The 22511-nt window shown below is 38.3% G+C and overlaps 3 protein-coding genes across 6 annotated transcripts in view; 2 read left to right on the forward strand and 1 right to left on the reverse strand.

The window, feature by feature from the left end:
• The first annotated feature begins 858 nt into the window (after positions 1-858).
• LOC125074520 (MFS-type transporter clz9-like) lies at positions 859-2097 on the forward strand. Its single transcript, XM_047685850.1, has one exon. The coding sequence runs from the start codon at positions 859-861 to the stop codon at positions 2095-2097; it is 1239 nt and encodes a 412-aa protein (XP_047541806.1).
• A 1599-nt stretch (positions 2098-3696) lies between these two features.
• LOC125074813 lies at positions 3697-15482 on the forward strand. 2 transcript variants are annotated; one of them, XM_047686242.1, is made up of 10 exons: positions 3697-3747; positions 4991-5056; positions 5372-5437; positions 6818-6940; positions 10450-10518; positions 11087-11227; positions 12471-12586; positions 13037-13218; positions 13917-14100; positions 15309-15482. In XM_047686242.1, exons 1-10 carry the CDS (start codon positions 3727-3729, stop codon positions 15442-15444), a joined length of 1104 nt encoding a protein of 367 aa, XP_047542198.1. In that variant the 5' UTR covers positions 3697-3726; the 3' UTR covers positions 15445-15482. The 2 variants fall into 2 exon arrangements, with proteins under 2 accessions (XP_047542198.1, XP_047542199.1); XM_047686243.1 differs by lacking the exon at positions 3697-3747 and adding an exon at positions 4055-4084.
• A 2090-nt stretch (positions 15483-17572) lies between these two features.
• LOC125074894 (ATP-citrate synthase) overlaps positions 17573-22511 on the reverse strand; it is a 53705-nt gene continuing 48766 nt past the window's right edge. For all 3 annotated transcript variants that reach the window (XM_047686383.1, XM_047686381.1, XM_047686382.1), the window contains exons 18-24: positions 21962-22110; positions 21785-21874; positions 21422-21564; positions 20884-21046; positions 20464-20597; positions 19676-19882; positions 17573-19595 (exon numbers count right to left, since the gene is read on the reverse strand). In XM_047686383.1, the coding sequence (XP_047542339.1) occupies positions 19433-19595; positions 19676-19882; positions 20464-20597; positions 20884-21046; positions 21422-21564; positions 21785-21874; positions 21962-22110 (1049 nt within the window). In that variant the 3' untranslated portion in view covers positions 17573-19432. The remainder of the gene's footprint in view (positions 19596-19675; positions 19883-20463; positions 20598-20883; positions 21047-21421; positions 21565-21784; positions 21875-21961; positions 22111-22511) is intronic.

Below are 22511 nucleotides of genomic sequence, written 5' to 3' on the forward strand. Positions count from 1 at the left end.
TTTATTTTTTTTAATAAGTTTAATTAATCATGTAGGGTAAGGTGGTACACAGTGGCAGCAAGCAGGAACAGTGGCGCACCAGCTATCTACGTCAAACTAACAGAGATATAGACACGTCTCTTTCACTCGTCGGTAACTCTTGCAGCGCGAACGTGTTCAATCGAGTTGCGCGGTCTCTGCGATACGAATTGTTTAAGTGACGAACTATTTTCTGTTATTGCCGAAAAAAAAAACTATTTGAAGGTAAGATATTCACTGTACTATTTTTTCTTAGATATGTTTCTTTTTTCTATAAAGTATTCATATAGTAGGCATATTCAAGAATGTTTTTGCATGAAAATGACTCTGAATTTGTAGGTTATAGTAGTGTGAATGTGATGTTCAATTTAAAATGGCGACCACGTTAACAGTGGATCATTCCGCTATGGTTCACAGTGAATCATGAGCCACTGTGTACTTTGTATATTATTTAAGTTTGTGTCACTTGTTTTTATGATATAATCTTTTAGTTACAGAATGCCGCGGCCCGAAAAGCCTCGGTCTATTGGAGACCACACCCAAGCAGACATGTTGGAAGCTTAGCGACATATACAGAGTGGTATGACCATAAGAAAGGCATCAACAACGTATAAAATTCCATTTACTACTTTGAGAAGGTATTATTTAAAGGCGAAGAATGTAGAAAATTTGGAGTCAATGCGTCTGGTGCCAAATTATGAAGTCAACAAGATCTTCAATCAAGAGCAAGAAAAAGAACTCAAAGAATATTACATATATTGTTCCTTAATATTTTATGGTTTGACTGAGAAAGGTTCACGAAGAGTCGCATACCAAATGGCGAAAACAAATAATATAAAGATGCCTCAAAACTGGATAGAAAATGGAATGGCTGGGAAGGAATGGTTGCGGAGCTATAGGCGTAGACACAAAGATGTCAGTCTTCGAAAACCAGAACCATGTAGTCTTGCCCGAGCGACTGCTTTTAACAAAACTAACGTCGAAACATTTTACAACAACCTGGAAAAACTGTACGAAAGAAACCCAACATTTGCAGATGGACCACGAATTTATAATCTTGATGAGACTTCTACCATGACAGTCCAAAAACCTCAGCGTATCATTGCCCTCAAAGGCCGTCGAAATGTAAGTAAAGTCACTAGTGGGGAACGAGGGACATTAGTGACAACTTGCTGCATAGTAAGTGCTAGTGGCACAGCATTGCCTCCAGTAATGGTGTTTCCTCGCAAAAATTTTAAGAATTACATGATCAAAAACACTCCTGCTGGTACTTTGGGTCTAGCAGCACCAAGCGGATGGATGAATTCGGAAATATTCCCTGAAGTTATCCAACACTTCATCAAACACACAAATTCTACACCGGAAAATCCGAGCATTTTGATTATGGATAATCATGAATCTCATTTGTCCATCAAAGCCTTAAATTTAGCTAAAGCTGCAGGCGTCAATATATTAACATTGCCCCCGCACACTTCAGCGAAGTTGCAGCCTTTGGACGTGGGTATATTTAGTCCTTTTAAGACATACTACAATGCAGCCATAGATTCCTGGCTATTACGAAACCCAGGCAGACCCGTTTCTATTTATGAAGTTGGGGAGCTTGTTGGAGTTGCGTTTTTAAAGGCAATGACACCAACCAACATAACAAATGCATTCAGAAAATGCGGAATTTTTCCATTTCATCGGAACGTATTTGTTGAAGAAGATTTTATGCCTAGCCTTGTGACAGATCGGCCATGTCCAGCTCAAGAAGAGAGATCAGTATTGCTTGGTACTTCTCGACAAACAGACTTGGGCCGAACTCGTATCCGATCCATTGATTCTGATATTACTGTTTGTGAAGATGATGTTGTGCAATCTTTAGAGCCTTTAAGAGATAATTCACCATCAATATTTGAGGATTCAGGCTTACATATTTATAACTCACCATCAAAACGAATACCGAGCTCAACAGTCGTCTCTCCGACCCTAACACAGCAAGTTTCATCAAATCACAAAAACTGTGAAAACTCCTACAAATCACAAGTATTTACTGAATCCACGACACATAACATTGGCATTCCATCTCATCCGATCTAAAAGAAAACCTTTTTATCTCCATTTGAATTTATGAGTCCAATAAAAGCACCACCCAGAAAAAATAATCGGAAAACAAGAAAACCAGGCCGAAGTTTAATAGCTACAGATACACCCGAAAAAACTGAAATAGAAATGGCTAAGGCTTCATCACTGAAAAGAAACAATCCGAAAAGAAAAAAAGTTACAAAAAGAGTATTGCAAAGTGATTCAGAGGAGGAAGAACTACAAACGAATGTTGTATACCAAGAATCTGATGATGATATGGATTGGTTGGATGAAGATATGGAAAACGAAATTACTAATTGTGTCTTAACTGAAGAAATAATTGACGAGCCTTTGGCTCGTGTTCCAGTAGAAGGGGAATATATTTTGGTTTTATTCACTACCAAGAAAAAAAGAGTGTATTATGTTGGTAAGGTTTTAGAAGAGAGAAATGACAATTTAGAATATTATATTAGTTTTCTGAGGAAAAAAAGTTACAACAAATATCACTTGCCAGCTGTACCGGATCTTGCAAGTGTGAAAGAGCATGACATTAAGTTTATATTGCCCAAACCCACTATAACGGGCAGTACTACACGCCAGAAATCATATCATAGTTTTTCTGTTGATCTGTTTTTCTTAAATATGTGTTAGAATTTCTTTTTTTTTTTTTAGTTTTGATTATTTTAGACTCTATTATGCGTGTTTTTCGATCTCATTATTAAGTATCTAATAGCTCTAACTTAATTGATGTTGTTGATTTTAATAACTTGTTTTTTTGTTGCTTCTACTTAAATTGAAGATAATTTGAATACCGAAGAAGACTGTTTTTTTTTCGTTGTGTTTTATTTTATTGATGTAATCTTTAGCAGAAGATGCTATATTTTGTTTGCTTTTTTCAAGATTGCATAAAACTGATTTGTGAAGTATATCGTTTGTTTATTTTTTGAGGTCTACGCCTAATTATTCACTGTGTACTACATGATCCATAGTGTACTTTAGGATGAGCCACTGTAGAAACCTCACGGTACACAGTGGATCAATTTCCATTTTTCAAAAAATCCCTTGTTCGTAAATTATTATTACACTATTTAAAAAAAATATCATGCACTCTTAAACTATGATAAACTCGTTGCAATTTGGTATCAAATACAAAATTACAACGAAAGGTGAACCAGAAATAAAAGGATCAGAAAAAAAAGTTAACCACTGTGTACCACCTTACCCTACGAAATTTTCACCAACACCGAAATATTTAAAAAAATTGATATATCAATTCATAAAATCAATTCATCTAATATTTACAAATTCTCTTACAAATAATATAACAAATATTTTGAAGAGCTAAGATTTGTTTGTTTGTACGTAACCTCCGGATCGAATTTTAAAAACAAATTAAAACCTATTTACTTATTTGAATTATATAATTTTCTTTATTACTAAACCCGCGTAAAGCTGGGCCGTTTGGGTCGCTAGTATTTGATAGAAAATATTTTTATTATTCTTTCGTTTAAAAATAATTTAAACAATTAAAATTAATTGGAAAAAAATAACGAACAGAAAAATTTATAGTCTAATAAAAATAACGTTATTAGAATTAATTTTCCTCATACGGTCGCTCTGTTAGGAGCGATTTGTTTGTGTAAAATGTTAAAATCATTTTATTTGGTAAGTAGGTATTTTTGTTCAAAATATTTATAATTAATCCAGTCATTATATTTATATAGACGTTTGAAATGTCTTTTCGGCGAAGAAAGATGAAAAAACGGAAAAACTAGTTACGATGACTTTATTTTTCAGTTTCGCGCTCTATATATTAATAATAAATATAATATAATGCAGGTTTCAGGTTTTTTTTTTTTTTGCTTTTACAAGCACTTTTGAATCGTCATTTAACAAACTATTTAAAGTAAAGCTACCACCGGTTCGGAATGTAGATTCTACCGAGAAGAACCGGCAAGAAACTCAGTAGTTGCTCTTTTTCAACATCTAAAATTACAGTCATGTTAGTTAAATACAATTATATATTAAAATTAATTTATTAATTTTATTTAATAATTTATCTTAATAACCATCAACTTTAGGTTAAAAATGTGTGAGACCTAAATCGTAAAACGTTAATGAAGCAACAAAAAAGTATTTTATCATAATTCTCGTATCGCGACGCACAGCGGAGTTATCGCAAAAAAACGAAATACAATTCCGTTTTCAAGATGGCGGCGAACTCACATACGATAGAGATGTTCAGCCAAGTTAAGCTTTTCTAAGCCCTTCCTACAGCACATCCATATCACCCTTGTCGGTTCATTTACATTTCTCGTTTTTTCTATGTACAAAGACTAGACTAAATTAGCAAAATTACAAAATGAGCGGAGTACAGTCACAAAAGACTATGACATGTTTAACATCGGACATCTCACCTTGTTAATTGACCATACACATGTGAGAGAAAGAGAAGCAATTAATCAATATTCAAGTAGGCTTTTACAAGCACTTTTGAATCGTCATTTAACAAACTATTTAAAGTAAAGCTACCACCGGTTCGGAATGTAGATACTACCGAGAAGAACCGGCAAGAAACTCAGTTGTTACTCTTTTTCAACATCTAAAAACACAGTCATTTTAGTTAAATACAATTATATATGTATGTTACGTCTCCTGCCTGGAAGTCAACAAGCATTAACTCCACGCTTTTTTATCATCTATATAATCTTGTATCGAATAATATGCCTTCTTTACCAATGTATTTTTTACAAATGATTTGAATTTATGAAACGGCAAAGTTACAAATGTCTGCGGAATTTTATTATAGAAAGGGATACCTTGCCTCAAGAATGATTTATTGACTTTGCGGAGTCGGAAACTTGCCGTTATAAGCTTCTTGTGTGTGCATTATGTTTTATGTTGACAGGTGCTGCTGATGGCGTCAATAACAAAGCCGGAACCAGCGTCTATTTTTGATTTCAGTTACCCGAATGTAAGTATCCCACGGCTGGGGATTATATTACCACAATTTTGATATAATATCAATTGCGTAAAAACAATAATATCACTTCAGTCGTTTTAATTTTGCTTTGTTGATTTTATTGGGTTATCCAATGTTATATTTGTGTATAAAAATTTAACGGAATAACATTTATGTATGTATCATGTTTTATGTTGAGCCAAGACGGTCCTGTGGTTAGAACTCGTGTAACTTAACTGATAATTTCGGGATTAAGCCCAGACAAGAACAACTAAATTCTGTGTTCTGAATTAGTTTTAATAATTCAAAGTTTGACACAATTTTCAGATCAAAGATGACATTTACGAGCAACCAGTTAACCTGATGACGTCCAAGAAAAATCCACATACGAAGGTAACGTGCAATTAATGAAATATAAGCCCAAAATCAAGTGTAGGGAACCAGACTCAGAATTAGTATACCATTCCCTACAAAATTTCATTATATTAGGTCTTTAACTAGGTCACTTGATCCGTTAAATCTTGTGCCTGTAGTTACACTGGCTCACTCACGTTTAAAACCGAATCAAAATCGTAATTATTGCTGCTTGATGGTAGAACAATGAGTTGTACCCAGACGAACCTGCACAAAACTCAACCGCCAAGTTGGTAACTATTTTTTTCAACGCGTTCAACTGTGAGAGCCGAGATAGCCCAGTGGTTAGAACGCATGCATCTTAACCGATGATTTCAGGCTCAAACCCAATCAAGCACCACTGAATTTTGATGTGCTTAATTTGCGTTTATAATTCATCTCGTGCTCGGTGGTGACGGAACCTGCTTGTGTCTAATTTCAACGAAATTCTGCTACATGTGTATTCCAACACGCGTTGGAGCGGCGTGGTGTAATATGCTGCAAAACCTTCTCCTCAAAGGGAGAGGAGGCCTTAGCCCAGCAGTGGGAAATTTACAGGCTGTTAATGTAATGTATTTATAAATGTTCACAACTGTATATTTATAGTATAATCTATAGGCAAGGGTGATGACACCGTGACATCGGTTGTATAACGGATATTCGGATTAAATATCGGGTTTACATCCGATTTTAGATATCGCCCTGTCTTTATTTAACTTTACATTGTACGATATGTGAGAAAGAGATGAAACGAATGTGATATCGAAATCGGCTTAACATTCGCTTCATCTCTTTCTCACAGTTGGGTTACTGTTATGTTAAAGAGAGATAGGGCGAATAGTTCATGAGTTTAATTTTATCGTACTTTGAATGCATTGAGGTACCAAAACGATATTAATAGTACTTTTTTTATCTGTCTTTTATTTGTGCCAAGAGTTAGATAGTTCTTTAGATGCGGTGAAAGTCGTGACTCGTCAACATAAAATCGATGACATCTGATTTTCCGACGATATTCGATTTTACATTAGTTTACATATATCACACACGGACACGTGTCTAATAACCAAACGGCCTCCTGTAATCTAATTTTCAAGAGAGACAAAGCTAAATGCGCTAAACATATTCTAATGCACTAGTGGTTTTACGTATTTCCAAAGCCCGAGAATATGAACGCTAAGTTCAAGACTAGTCCTTTAATGAGAATTTCTGGACAGTAAAACTCAATTACATAATACTGGACTGCTCTTGAGTTTGTACCCACGTACAGCTGATAAAGCTACAGACGAGCGGCCGAACTAAACAAACAGGTGCTCTTCCCTAGTTTAATACTTTCGCCTATTTAAATGGGGTATATTTTGTTGGACCTTATGTTTTTCACAGGGTGACGTTGAAAAACCAACTACTGAGGACCCGTGGTCTCCATACGACTTCTCCAAGTTCGATGCTTATTTGGCTGGTCTCAAAGACGACTCTGAAAGCAATCGTGTCAAGCGAAGAGCTAAGGTAAGCAAATAAACCAACAAAAACTTATTGTCTATTCAAGCCAAAAGAGAGCAAACGTCAAAAAACATTTGGCATTAAATTGACGCGATATCATTGGTCGAGAGCTTGAATAATCTATGATATTCGTAATGAAGCTGTTTATATCTGTTGAAGCTGTTATCGTAACTTTGGAAGTAAGATTAAAGTGGATTTATTTAGTTAAGTGTAATAGTGCTGATTATAAATAAAGATATATTAATCAAGAACTTTTAGTAGTGCACAATATAGCTGAACTATTATCAAATCCCATGAAATACGTAAATAATGTAAAATTATGAACGTGAAATTTTAACGCTATCCACTTGTAACTCGCCTGTAAATAAATAAATCGCTATGTCATCGAAATTTGTCAAATTTTACCGAAAACGTCAGTTCTCGAGCGAAGCGTTAGTTAAGGAGAAGTTCTGAACAATAACTGTACCATTCTGGTGTGTCCAAGAGTGTTTGTATGTTACATGCCATACTAGTACTAACACACAGAATGATAACTTATCAAAAAAAAGATTTGCGTACTTTTATACGCGGGCATTTGCGGAACTTTTTTCGAATGTCAATGCGTCAGTGAACCACGCGTATCAGTTCCAAGAAGTCGCATTCCATTTTGATTGCACGTGTATTATCAACAAGACAGGAGAACCTAATACGACGACACGTAGCCAAGGGTATTTCTTCCAAAAGGGAGAAAGTATTCTTGCAGGAATAATAAAATCTTGATAGAGAAGTTATATAAAATGAAATGGCAATAAGGTTGACTGCCTCCCTGATATAGCGGTCAGCTTATAGTGGTCACAGCCCTCGAGGCCCAGGGTTCAAACCCCAGGGTGGAGTAATGAAAATATATTTATGTTTTGTCGAGATTTCCGCAACAGCCGGAAATCTGAAAGCACGTAAAACAGTCAATTGCCTAAAATATTTCTCGTCGACTTGGAATTCGTTAGTCAAGCTCCACAAATCCTTCCTGTCCTGCTGGAATAGCTGTCCTATCGGATTATGTGAGGGAATAGAGGCCTTTCTGTTTTCGCACACACTTGCGCTCTATAATGCATTACAATGGCCACTGAGGCAGAAGTTGGTCAGGAGAAAATCATCATAATCGCAAATAAATAAAACATATCGAAGAAAACATTTTGACGAATCTTATTTCTGCCACAGAACAGTCGACGATTCAATTCCGTTAACGGGCCGAAGCTTCGAGAACGTCCGAACCACTATCTTTACCCAGAACCAGTTAAAGACCGTATCCTAGAATTCACGACCACGACGAAGAAACCGGGAATCCTACCAGAAACGATGAATCCGGGGGTGATATTCCGCGTCAGGATGTCCGACGCGATTCTACGAATCAAACAAAGGATGTACGAGGACCCAGAGAGGCATATCGAAGCTGACATAATATATACGAATCTCATAAAGAAAGTAGTTATGGACGAAATCACGAAGTTCCACAACTTGCTTCTCATGTACAAGACGGACAAAAGCATCAAAGAGCATTTAGGGGAGTGTGGGGGGAGGATATATAAGTTCATTAGTTATATGACGATTAAGGTTCACATATACTGTCTGTTTGATGCCCTCTGGATCGACGGGAACCCGTACGTGGTCGGCGATGAGTACTCCGTGACGCCCGTGGAAGTTCCTCCCGTGCTGCAGTGCGACGCGTCAGAGTGCAATTCGATTATCTTCGTCGATTCAATAACCGAACCGAAGGATGTTGAAGAGTGATAAATAAATGTTTATCGTGTAAAAGGCTTTTTATTAATCAACTCACGTGTACTTTAATGTAATTTTGTAATATACTCGTTTTATTGTTAAAGGAAAAATAGTTTCTTTTTTAATTTTATAATGAAACTAGTTTTGTTATACTCTATTTCAATGAAAGTAGGAAACAAGATAAATAAACCTTAGATTTACGTATTCCATGCGACTTGCTAATAACTCAGCTATGTTGTGCACTGCTATGAGTTTATGATTAATATATCTTTTTTGGCAATACAACGCCATTGCATTTAATTACTTATTTCCACTTTAATTTTACTTCCAAAATTCCGATAACAGTTTCGTCGACGTTCAAAACGCAATTTTTTCGCAAATCCATAGTGAAAATTAATCAAGCTCTCGACCAATGATATCGCGTCAATTTGCTGTCAAATGTTGTGTTGGCCTTTTTCCTTTTGTGGTTGGATGTAACCACATGGACCACATGTAATCTAACTTGTGGTTTCGCTCCCATTTAGTTTGATTTATCAAGCTTACTATTTATTACCCTTAAATTTATTGCTAAGAATGACAATGATATATAAATATAATTAACACTGTATAGCTTTTAGGAATAATATAAATTTGGATTACTTCCGGAGATTACCGCCTACATTAACAAATTATAGTTTACTTGCTAGTAGGGCTTAACCAAACTGTTGAGCAGTGTTGTCATGAAGTTAGGAAAGACCGACGGTATTTTTCCTCTTTTTTTCCTTTTTTACTCCTGATGTGGTTAAAAAAATAACCCAAATGTCCAAAACAATTTCAAGATAAACGTTTTTTACGATGATAATTATTTTGTAAACCGGTGTTAGTGTTATAGATCCAAATTTAGTAGACTGAAGTTGCAGTGGGCTGGTTACGTATGTCAAAGGACCGATGGTTATTGGATAAGATAATTCGTAGAGTGGAGACCACAGCATCAGCAATTGCAGCATAGGTACCAGCCAAGTTGACCGATGACTTGAAGCAAGAAGTAGAAGGAAGAGGTAGTGAGAGTAGTCGGGCTACATGCAAACTCTGAAAAGGACTTTTTTCCAGGGCTGGATTAAGTTTCTTAATGTTGTGATTTTGCTAATACAAGCGCGGATTCTCGAAAGAGCAGATATTGCATGTATATTTTGTTACAGAACTCACAACTTGTACCAATCAAAATAATTAATTACGATAAAATATTACTAATCCACTTATAAAAAAATATTATTATGATAAATATACATAATTTCGCACTACATTTAAATTTCTAATAAAATAAACATTGTAAAAAAAGATAAGGTGTGAAGTTGTCTGTTACGAGCGATTCGGCACTTGATTGGCTGTTCAGCGAGCAACCTCACCCTGTAGTTTTCATAGTGACAATTCACAGGGTGACCAGTAAGCGCGCACCATAAAAATTCAATGTCATAATTTTCTCATTTATATATTAATTTTATAAATCTTTGTGTAATTTTAATAATTTTGTAATTAGTATCAGTGGAAACTTAGCTGATGTAATATTGTATATTATTATGCCATAAATGTCATCTCATTGTTTCCCTAAAATAAAATAAAAAATAAAAAACACAAAAGTGCTACCAAGTGTGAGTTAGTAGATGAGAATATTTTCAACACACACATAGTGACCGATACTTGCGTAAATTAGATGCAATATTTAATGCAATTTATAATGTTAACAGTAATTCTACTAAGTGTTATGTTTCAAACTGTTTCAGCGTCGTCGAGGACACAACAGACATCGTAACAAGACGCGTTCGTCTACAGTCACACCAGAAGAACACGAGGTATTAATTTATATTGAAACCAGCCACCCATCGCATTAGCATCCTACTCTTGAAAGATTTTTCAAGTGTTATTACAAATAATTCTACATGGCATACAGATTATTGTTACGAACTCATCATATTAAAAAAAAAACCTCAAGTCAAACATGCAAACAGCACAAGAAATATTTTTCTTTTATTGATGGGTCCTGCTAGCCGTTCGGGATCGGTAGCCCTATAAGCCGCTAGACAATAGGCGTTCAAGTTATATATAACTGTTTGTCTGTCTGTAAGTATGTTTGAACCCCAATCAAGGACATAGAATACCTTTTTTTATACGTACGACCGTCATAACATTCGAGCGTAAAACTATTATTATTATTATTTTAACAAAGAATAGTAGCAATGCCCCTAATTAATTAAGGAATTAATAATATTCCTATTTAGCCCCCCCCCCTTTTACTTGGGTTACTGGAGACGATAATAGCCAAAGGGTTGAGGATCGATACTGCCGTATACTAATTGACGTTTGATATTCCAATTAGAGTATCTACAAGTATCTTTTACAAGTTGTTATTTGAAATTTCAGTCGAAAAACGTATCAAGCACAGACGTGCCGGTGGCGAGACGCGCGGATCTCTCCGACACGCAAGAGGGCAAAGGAAAGAAACGCAAGAAAAATAAAAAGGACAGACATAAGAAATACGATTCGTACGAGCCCCCTGTTAAGGTGAAGTTAAACTTTTTAACTTGGTGGTAGGGCTATGTGCAAGCCTGAGTAGGTACCACCCACTCATCAGATACTCTACCACCAAACAGCAGTAGAGCCGAGATGGCCCAGTGGTTAGAACGCGTGCATCTTAACCGATGATTTCGGGCTCGAACCCAGGTAGGCACCACTGAATTTTCATGTGCTTAATTTGTGTTCATAAATCATCTCGTTGTTGGCGGTGAAGGAAAACATCGTAAGGAAACCTGCATGTGTCTAATTTCAACGAAATCCTGCCACATGTGTCTTCCACCATGCCCATTCGAGCAGCGTGGTGGATTATGCTCCAAACCTTCTCATAAAAGGAAGAGGAGGCCTAAGCCCAGCAGTGGGAAATTTACAGGCTGCTAATGTAAAAATGTAAACAGCAGTACTCAGTTTTGGTGTGTTCCAGTTTTCAAGAGAGGAATGTAACTACAGGCATAAGTGACATAACATCTTAGTACCCTTAGTTGATGGCTTATTGAAAGGGATGGTTAATATTTCTTATAGCACCGATGTCTGGCGGTGGTGAGCTTATAAAAAACACGTAGTAACATTTGAGGGATAGTAGAAATATTACGTATTAAGATTCAAAATTAAATCGGTCCTGTACCGAACCTCGATTATCCGAACGCTTAATAATATCAGAAAGTTAGTGCGTTGATGCCGTTCGTCAGTTAAAAATTGACGATTTTATAAGAAAAAATTATTTTATATTTTAATATGTATATCAATTTTTAATACACTACTGTTCTGTGTAAAGATAATTTGATTTTGTTTGATCATGTCTCATAATATATAATCATATTTCGATTATCCGAACTAATCTCGGTCCCAATTAGTTCGGATAATCGAGGTTCTATTGTCACCTGGCCAACTACGAAGGTACGAAGTAGGTATGATTTCAGATGTGATGTCCGTGCCGGTAGTTACAATGGCTCACTCACCCTTTAAGCCCGCAAAGTACTGTAATTATAAATCTGAAACGAAGAGGAGGTTAATTTAATCAATGACAGCTCATGGGCAATTTCCTTTAAGAATGTTGAGAACATTGGTAGAATGTGATTATTGCGTGCTAGCTACATACATATAGTCGGTATATTTAGGGTTAAACGGAAAATGAGTGTTAAATCTAGTTTTTCTCCAAGCTCTAGGAATTTTTACATTTGTGCTCTCATTGAAATTATCCATAAGCTTACTAAAGTCGTGATCTCGGTCTCAGGAATACGAGTCGTCTTTCGTTGAGATGCCCAAGGACTTGTACCAAGCGCACCTTCGACCGGGAGTCATCTTTCGTATCCACATGTCTGAAGCCATCCTTAAAATGCAATACCGGAAGTAAATATTTATGTACATAATTTATTGTGTAATGTATAATTCGCGTGTGATCAGGTTTTTCAAAACAGAGCCATGTGCGGTCCGCCCTGCGCCTCACCGGAAATCTATATAAACGACATATTCTATCTATGTTTAATGTGTGTGTGAATTGTATATACATACATATAAGTGTGTCGAATGACCGTGTAACTCTACAGGTAATAGCTCCGCCCACTTTGAGTGTTTTATTAGGAAATGTCTTCGTGTTGCAACTTTTTTCAATGTGTGTATCAAAAGTTTTTAAATGTGTGACGTTTTGAAATATTTGTTTTTGTAGTAGTTATTTATTTAGGAAAGAGTGGTGACTCTTGGACTCATAATCATGGCATAACTCTGATATTTATGGTTTTAAGCATAGACACGAAATCTTGTACATATAAGGTAGTTTTTATATGTTTTAACGGATATCAGTTACGGTGAAGATAAAGACGAGTCAGTAATCGAAGCGGACGTGGAGTACCTCCGGCTGACGCGCAAGGTGATCAACGACGAGATCACCAAGTTCGAGGACCTCAAGTGGCTCGTGGGCTGGTTCAGCAACCGCTCGGAGCTGATCCAGGAACACATGTGCAACACCAGATATTACGCAGTTGGTAAGTTTTTCTATGTCGATTGGTTCAATCGGTCTAAATCCCGTCCATCACGCGCCTGGTCCAATTGGCAATCGCAAGTTAGTTAAATTGGATTAATATTTGTTCGAAAGACCAAATTGGCGATATATTTTACTGTAACCAATATTTTTTTACTGTGTTTACCACCTTATTTATATATCTAGAGTATCGCGCTACAAACTAACTAAAACAAACGAACTAACTTTATTATCTTGGTGTGCGTGAGAGCCGAGATGGCTCAGTGGTTAGAACGCGTGCATATTAACCGATGATTTCGGGTTCAAACCCAGGCAAACACCACTGAATTTTCATGTGCTTGATTTGTATTCATAGTTCATCTCGTGCTCGGCGGTAAAGGAAAACATCGTGAGGAAACCTGCATGTGTCTAATTTCAACGAAATTCTGCCACATGCCTATCCCACCAACCCGCATTGTAGCAGCGTGGTAGAATATGCTCCAAAACTTCTCCTCAGAGGAAGTGGAGGCCTTAGCCCAGCAGTGGGAAATTTACAGGGTGCTTATGCTATATGCTATGCTTGTGCTATGCGTGACATCTACGCTCGAAACTCGCCGAACGTCATACTACTCTACTAGTATGCGTGCACTCAGAGGCCTACTGTTGGCCACCATTTTCATAGAAGCTTGATCTGTGCAATTGATATTAAATTATCCACACAAGGTATTCCTCCCACAATGTTCACGCACTCCGAGGAGTATATGAAGCGGATGTGCTTATTCGACAACGTGTACATCGACCACATCCCATACGTGGTGGGCGAGGACGGCTCCCTGATGGCGGCGGTGGCACCACCCGTGCTCCACTGTGACGCCGCAACGTGTACCTCCGTGCCATTCATTGACAGGTATATCTTCGTAATTTTTAACCAATTACAAAGAAACTATGGTGCAATAAAGTCCTACTCAGAAGATGAGATCATAATCCAGTAGTAAAACATTTATAATTTAATATTTGACTTTATAAAAGAAATTTATCTGCGTTAAGTATATCCTTACGACCGCCATCAGCGGTGACGTCACTGAAGTCGGCAAACTCGCGTCGATGCTCGCAGGACCTTTGATATATAATGTTTGTAAAAGAAAGTTATTTGTTAGTTAACTGCTGCTAGTTATTTGTACGGTGTATTTATATAAGTTGTATGTATCACTCTCGAAATTAATTAATAACGTTTTTCTATATTGGTTAAGTTAAGAATTAAAGTAAAACAAAACAGTAATGTAAGATAATGTTATAACAACGTTCCCGGTTCCAGCGTATCCAGAAGAGAGCTTAAATTTCATATATTTACTGAAAATCTAATAAATCACGTCGTCACGTCAAGTCACGTCAATGATGTTTTGTGTGTGCTTGCATTATTTTGTAGAACTCGCATTAGGCAGAATTTCTTTGCTGACGCTCCTTCGCTCGAGAACTTTCATTTTCGATACATATACCTTGACAAAGTTCCATTCTTACAGAACGTGGATTGTATTGTTAGTCAAATACATAACAGCGTTGATAGTATTATTGTACACCAATAAACACATACATAAGTCACGTTCAACAAAGATGCACAAGAGGCGGACTTATCGAAACAGCGATCTCTTCCAGACAAACTTAAGGTAGAGGAAAGAGGGGTAAAAGATTTAAAAAAAATATCTTAATAGCAGTTCGAATTGATTCTGGAAATATTATTTCGCGAAATTATGAAGTTGAATATATTTGAGCACGATGTCAATTTTCAAGATCGAAATGAATTACACCGTATCTAGTTAATGTCATGGAACAGCCTCTAAATTTCCCGCTGCTGGGCTAAGGCCTCCTCTCCCTTTTATGAGAAGGTTACATTTTCCACCACGCAGCTCCAATGCGGGTTGGTGGATTCATAATTAAACACATGCAGGTTTCCGCACGATGTTTACCCTCACCACCGAGCACGAGATGAATTATAAACACAAATTGAGCACATGAAAATTCAGTGGTGCTTGTTGGGTTTGAACCCGCAATGATCGGTTAAGATGGGTCATCTCGGCTCAATGAAACAGTTGTTTTAACGGTTCTGTCGTTTAATAGTATCATGTTCGACGAGCGCCTGTCCCGCACGAACGTGCGCACCGTGACGCGCTGCCAGGCGAGCTGCCGCGCGCACTGCCGCAACGACCCCGACTGCCTCAAGCGCTGCTCCGACCGCTGTTTGCGCGCCGACTGAGCGGCCGCGATTTACATCATTATACACTACGAATATTACAGATCGTTTTACTGAACCTCCTGCTTACTAACTAAAGACATTTATATCTATTTGCCAATAATATGGCCAAATACCACTTAGACAAAATTAGGAATCCAGAATACCACTAATCCTACCGCTGAGGTCAATTACAGAAGGAAAAACGATAAGATAAGCTCGGTACTTATTTCATATGGAATGTTTATATGCAGCAGATATTGGAATGAAAAAGAGCAATCCGAACTATTTACAATATTAGCCCTAGGACATCATTACGCGAAGCATTCAAAAATATTATTAAGGCTAATTAATAAATCTTATTATTCATTAAAAGAACGCCTGGATTTTAGGCTCGGGTTCCATTACAAGACTCTGAATCTGTTTATTTGAAAGAGAGTTACTCTTACGCGAGTTTCTTGCGGTTTCTTCTCGCTGGAGGCCGCTTGACGAAACTGTGGTAGTGTTTAAATATTGACGATTCAAAAACGGTGCATTGTGAAGTTTACTTGAATAAAATACATTTGATTTGATTTGATGTTATAAAAACCGTGTATCATAAAAAGAGACGAAGAGGAAGAGAAAGAGATGATGAATGAATGATCGTTTGATTGACGCTTCCTCCTTACGTGACGATTTCCGCCGGTTCACGCTACATTTTTTGAGTACTCTGTTTGTAGAGATGTGTCAATTATATATATTTATAAAAATGTCATTGTTGTTATAATTCCATGTTATCAAAGATATTTGTTATTTCTAGAATTGTTCAATATAATATCCATATAAGACAGGGAAAACTATGAAAGTAAAACACAGTTTAAGAATATAAAATACAAATAAAATATATATAGCGGAAAATTTTGATAGTGGTAGTGTCACGCTGCATACCGCTGAGTTGCAGCCGAATGGGCACGCCCGGGGAAGTACCACTCTCTCACATAAAATCAGCTTAAAGTTGTAGCTAAGCTGCCGCGTTTCGACCGGTATGTCCCGGAGCCTCGATCCCCCCAAAAACGAGTATTGCTGTTGGCCCAACTGGCCTTTACAGCGTCACCGAACGTTGGGGCGAGTGTTAAGACTCTGTCTTAGAGTGAACCCCTTTGGGCTCGAGAGTGACGTTCGTCCTGTGGGTGTCTCCTATGAGATCGCACCTCGGCTCAGAAGGTAGTCGGTGGGTTCATGATGGTTGTGCAGTATTTGGTTTTATTATCCCAGGAGGGTACCATCAGCGATTGCGGTGAAGATTACTCTGGGCATCCATGCTCAGGACGTACACCACCTGAGCAGGGATGCCCAGTTTGCCCTCCGAATTCTCGTAAACGTAAAGGATTAAAATATATATTATGTTATCCCTAAGAGGCATATACCATCGGGGACCTTTTGTGGACCTTTTGAAGGTGTACATTATTTTGATATATCTTGTAGGGTTCAGCCGGAGTTTGCAATGTAAGCGTAAAAAAATGTGTTTATGTCTTCATTAGAAACCTCTAGAATTATCAATGTCTCTCTACTATATTATGTGTAAACATATAAACCTTCCCCTTGAATCACTCTATATATTAAAAAACTGCATCAAAATACGTTGCGTAGTTTAAAAGATCTAAGCATATATAACGACAGACGGACAGTAGGAAGATGATGATGTATTAATAAAAAAATTAGCAGAGCACATGATGGCTGAGAGTCGAGATGGTCCAGTGGTTAGAACGCGTGCATCTTAACCGATGATTTCGGGTTTAAACCCAGACAGGCACCACTGAAATTTCATGTACTTAATTTGTGTTTATATTTCATCTCGTGCTCGGCGGTGAAGGAAAACATCGTGAGGAAACCTCCATGTGTCTAATTTCAACGAAATTCTGCCACATGTGTATTCCGCCAACCCGCATTGGAGCAGCGTGGTGGAATATGCTCCAAACCTTCTCCTCAAAGGAGAGGAGGCCTTTATCCCAGCAGTGGGACACTTACGGGCTGCTAATGCTAAAATGATGGCTGATCTATTCGCAAGTTGCATTGCATTTGTTTATCTTTTTTCCCTTTTCGATTTGAATAGACTATACTTACGACTTATCTTCGAGAACGTATCGGGCATATAAATAAAAAAGTCGGTAGATGACAGTTAATAACAAAATATATTCAAATAAGTTGACAAACTCCAGTATGTACAGACACCGGCCGACCATTCGCAAATATACCAATAAATAGAGTTAGACACACATCGCTTACAGCTACTTCCGGAACGCCTCGCCGAGACGCCGCGGACGTCGGCAAACGATCCGTTACGCTTACGGATGGAATCCACGACGAGCATTCGGATCACGATAATATAATTATACCCGTAAGCGAAACGAAAGGTATTGACAGGAGCCGGGCTTAAATCGTAGCGATTTAGTTCAGAAATAAAAAGACTTGTAATCAAATAAAACGAAACGATAATCCATCCATATATTACAATATTCTGTACAACAGTGTCGTCGCTTAGCGATAAACATCACGTGCGACATTCTCCTTAGTGTTATTAACGTTAAACAATCCAATTAAAATATCAATAAGTATAAAAATCTTCAAAAGATCGTTGTTAAAAATAAAGTGTATAACCTAAACGTATTCGAGAGGTCGCGACTCGCTGACGAGGCGTCCGCTGGCAGCGCGTACAGTTGTGCCATCGAAAGCTTTAAACCGTCAAGGATTTCCGTCAGAGATTTAATTAAAAACATATCTATACAATTTTATTACAAACATAACATTCAAAGAGACTGGTGTATCGAATAGGGGAGAATATTCTCGTCAGATATGCATACATGAGGGTTTTAAAATGGAGCGGAACGCGTACGCGTTATAAAGGCTGCGCCACACTCGCATAGATCGCGATACAATAATATCAGTCGCTAGCTTAACGAATGTCTCGATGGCGATGTATGTCGGATAACTTACACGCGGATCATGAGATGTAATGTTACAAGTGTATACAGTGTAATGTTCGCCGCGATGTCACCGAGTTCGCTCCGAAGTGAAGTGGAAACGTTTTCACTTGAATGACTACAGTTACGTGTTCACATCTCACATTCGAAATGATTATATTTCACCTTTATAAATTATTTAATATAAGTTAAGACGTAAAAAAAATATGATCGAAATATCAAAAATTAATAAATTAAGTAAATATATTGAATTTATTGGACGATTTTAACCATCGACGACAATTAAAACATCGACTTATACATTTCAATAGAATTATCTAAATCTTTGTGACCTAATATATATTATTATTAAAAAAAAAAATGTATATATTAGGATTCGACATTCGAGAAACTAATGCAGAGATTACTTCGACACGGTATCCAAGCATCGAGTTAAAAGAAAGTCCCAAATCATTAGTCAAGCATCAAATTTATATTGAAATCAAACCCATCACGATAAGTCAGGTCGTTTCCTATTTGAGCCACCAGAGGTCGCCACGGAATGTCGGATCCCAATAAACACAAACACCGATCGATTACATAGCACTGTAAACTGAACTACTTCGAAATGGAATGCGTTATATAAATGACAAATTACACACACACACAGCGGGCCGACTTGCGGGCGTTACATCGGATACGCACTGCGTACGCGACGTCGCCAAGCGCGGACCCTCCGTCTGAAGGCGCACTCATCTGGCAATACAGTGACGTCGTACGTTACAAAAGCTGTGTCCGAAACGTGAAACATAAAATAAAACTGAATACAAACTACATCAATGATATCCCTCTAAGCGTTACCTATGTATTGCTAATACGTTTTTTAACAACTAACTAAATCGCTCGACAGGTGGCGCCGCTCGTTCCGAAGATACTTTATGTACACGTCGAATTCCCTGTAAGTATTCCACCGTCCGCCGCCGCCCGGGGGAGGCCTCGAGGCCCCCCCGCCCCGCCCCCTGCCGGCGCGCTCGCTTACAGTATTAACTAGTGTGTATGGGGGGGCGGAGCGCTCAGTTGAGCGGCGACATGTAGGTGATGTCGTCCCACGGGTGGCGGTACAGCGGCTGCTTGAGCCGCTTCTGGTCCAGGTAGTGGCCCACCAGCCCGATGGTCCGGCCGAGCACGAACAGCGCGTTGATGGAGCCCATCGCGATGTAGTTGTTGCCTTCCTCCCTGGAAATTGCGTTACATCGTTAGCCGTATTCGTTGAGAACCATCTTATAGATACTGGGAGAGATTCCGTCGCGACTCACTGAGTGAAGAGCTGGCAGTGGCGGAAGAGGTCGACCATGGCGGCGGCCACGATGCCGTCCACGTTGAGGATGAGGTTGGGCTTCTTGCGGGTGGTGATGGCCTCCACGTCCAGCGCGTAGCGGGTCACGGGCCAGGCGGGCCAGCGTGACGTCACGTACGCCTTCAGCTCGCGCACGCGGGAGTCCGGGTTGTTGATCGACTTCACTCTGAGGAGTACAATTATTGCATAAGACACGTTCAACAGGCGAAGGTAAATTGTAGGAATCGAAGTAAATGTCTAAGGAATTAGGATTAAAAATAATAGAATATCAGGTTTACTTCGCGCTGCGTGAGATGGAAAAATTTAATCCTGTTGTTATACTGTGTGATATCAGTGAGTCTCCCCCAAGCCTTTAAACCCTTATCTGCTGTCATTATCTTTTTTAAGATATAATCTATTATCGTATCATAACAAGACAAAAACCGAATAAATTAAACTATGATAATAACTAAACGTCTTTTACGTCGACAAAACTGTAAAATTAAAGTGGAAATAAGTTGTTAAGAGTAACAGTGTTGTATTATAAATAAAGATATGTTAATCATAAACTCTTAGTGGTGCAAAACATAGCTGAGTTATTAGCAAGTCGCATGGAATACGTAAATCTAAGTTTTCTTAACTTTTTTCCTACTTCCACTGTAATGGGCTACATGTTAAAACAAGCATCACGAATATCATGTATATCAACATTTAACATCACTAATATATTATAAGTACGATCTCTCCGAGCACTCTGCCCCGCGGTACCTGTGGCCGATGCCCATGATGAGCTCCCCGCGGGCGCGCTTGTCGTTGACGAACTCCTGCGGGTGCTGTCCGCGGTCGTACGCCTCGCAGAAGTCCAGCGCGGCGCGGTCCAGCGCTCCGCCGAAGCGGTCCCCCTGCGCACACACACACATTGTCAAACACGGTTCATGTCCCGGTTCAAAACCTAGTTTTTCGGATGGTACCTTGACTTTGGGATTGGCAGCTTTACAAACAAGCTACTTATAACTAACGAGGCAACTAAACTGCCTCTTGTTATATTGACCGAAAATTTTTCAAAGAAAAAGTTTTTGTTAAAACGACCCTGGATTTGAACTCAGGACCTCGAAATTTGCACCCGCATAGCAGAGACGCACAAGATTACCACTGAGAGACTACGCCGGTACTCGGGGAATAACTTACGATGGTTAGCAGTCCGCTGACGACAGAGGAGATGAGGTCCTTTCCTGCTCTCGCCGTGACCATCGTGTTGTGGGCTCCGGACACTGCCGGCCCGTGGTCAGCCGTCACGATCAGCACCAGCTCGAAGAACTTGCTGGCCCAGTCCGGCAACTCGCGTTGGAACCTACACACATTATAAAAATAAAAACATGTTTATTACAAAAACAAAAATTAAATAAACTATTACCGGAATTTTGGAAGTGAAATTAAAGTGGATATAAGTAGTTAAGTGTAATAGTGTTGTATTATATATAAAGATACATTAATCATAAACTCTTAACAGTGCACAACATAGCTGAGTTATTAGCGAGTCGCATGAAATACGTAAATCTAAGGTTTGTTTAACTTTTTTCCTATATGAATTATTAGTAATAAATATATATATATATATATATATATATATATATATATATATATATATATATATAATATAATATCCTGTTTTTCTGACGTTACAATACATAGAAATTTAACTTTTTTTTTATAGCAATGTACTCACCACAGCAGGCTGATGGTACCGCCGACGCCGAGCTGCCTCTCGAGCACGGCGCTGATGGGCACGCCGCAGTAGCTGAGCTCCTGGCCGCGCTCGTCGCAGATGGTGCTGATGAAGGCGGCTGGCTTGCGGATGATGCCCAGTTTCTGTTCACGATACATGATAGAAACATTAATAATTATACTCGAGACAATTTGTGACCTCGTTCTGGTCTACCACCAAGTAAAAATAAATAATTATAAGAACTTTAATCTTGGATAAAATCCAACATTTATTTAAACAATTTCACGTAACGATTTTTATTCAGGTAGGCACATAAAATTATATTTTGATTTTTATTTCGAATTAAAAGAAATCTTGACTCACCCTCGCCCAGTCGTAGTCCATGGGGACCTTAGGTGGTTCCACTTCCTCCTTCACAATGATCTTGCCCTCCGACACTAGCCTCTTATAAACCTGAGGATCAGTGAAAGTTTAGATAGCTTTCCTTAGAGAGAACAGAAAATAGAATAATCAGTATTGAGCGAGGACAATCCCGGCTACCTTGTTGACGGCGGCGCCCAGCGTGTCGAAGCAGTCGGGCACCTCGACGCCGTACTGCTGCAGCGCCGCGTTCTTGGCGGCCGCCTTCTCCAGCGCCGAGCCCGCCAGCGAGCCCGCGTGCCCGAACTGCACCTCCGACGTGAACATGTCTGCGGCAGAGCGACGTTGAGCGGAAACGGATCAATTGCAACAAAATGCACCCACCATGCATAATATGTATTATAAAAATAAATTAAACGTAATCAATGATTAGAGATGAGAATTATAATGATCACAAATAAGAGTCTTTATTATTCGATTAAATTCTATCGTGACATATGTCTGAATCTTTTACTTGATTACTGATGTTGATGTATAGCAATGTTGACCTCGATATGAGGGTATTTTTTTATTATAAAATTTATTATTTTATAAAATCAATGTTCCCTTTATCTTATAAGTTTCAACTGGAAACAGAACTATTCACGAGAATCAAGCTCGTACTTGATCAATATCCAAAATATTTACATGAATTATTAATAATATAGTTCAAGTAGGTAATTATTGCGAG

Source organism: Vanessa atalanta, chromosome 28 (assembly GCF_905147765.1).
Source record: "Vanessa atalanta chromosome 28, ilVanAtal1.2, whole genome shotgun sequence".
NCBI classification, from domain to species: Eukaryota; Metazoa; Arthropoda; class Insecta; order Lepidoptera; family Nymphalidae; genus Vanessa; species Vanessa atalanta.

What these genes read in the sequence shown, in the direction of transcription:
- LOC125074520 (XM_047685850.1), top strand. Translation starts at nt 859, where the DNA reads ATGCCTCAAAACTGGATAGAAAATGGAATGGCTGGGAAGGAATGGTTG.
- LOC125074813 (XM_047686242.1), top strand. Translation starts at nt 3,727, where the DNA reads ATGTTAAAATCATTTTATTTG. An exon ending in TTGATTTCAGTTACCCGAAT is followed by an intron (nt 5,057 to 5,371) that starts GTAAGTATCCCA and finishes CACAATTTTCAG; the next exon opens with ATCAAAGATGACATTTACGA. An exon ending in CTTAAAATGCAATACCGGAA is followed by an intron (nt 12,587 to 13,036) that starts GTAAATATTTAT and finishes AACGGATATCAG; the next exon opens with TTACGGTGAAGATAAAGACG.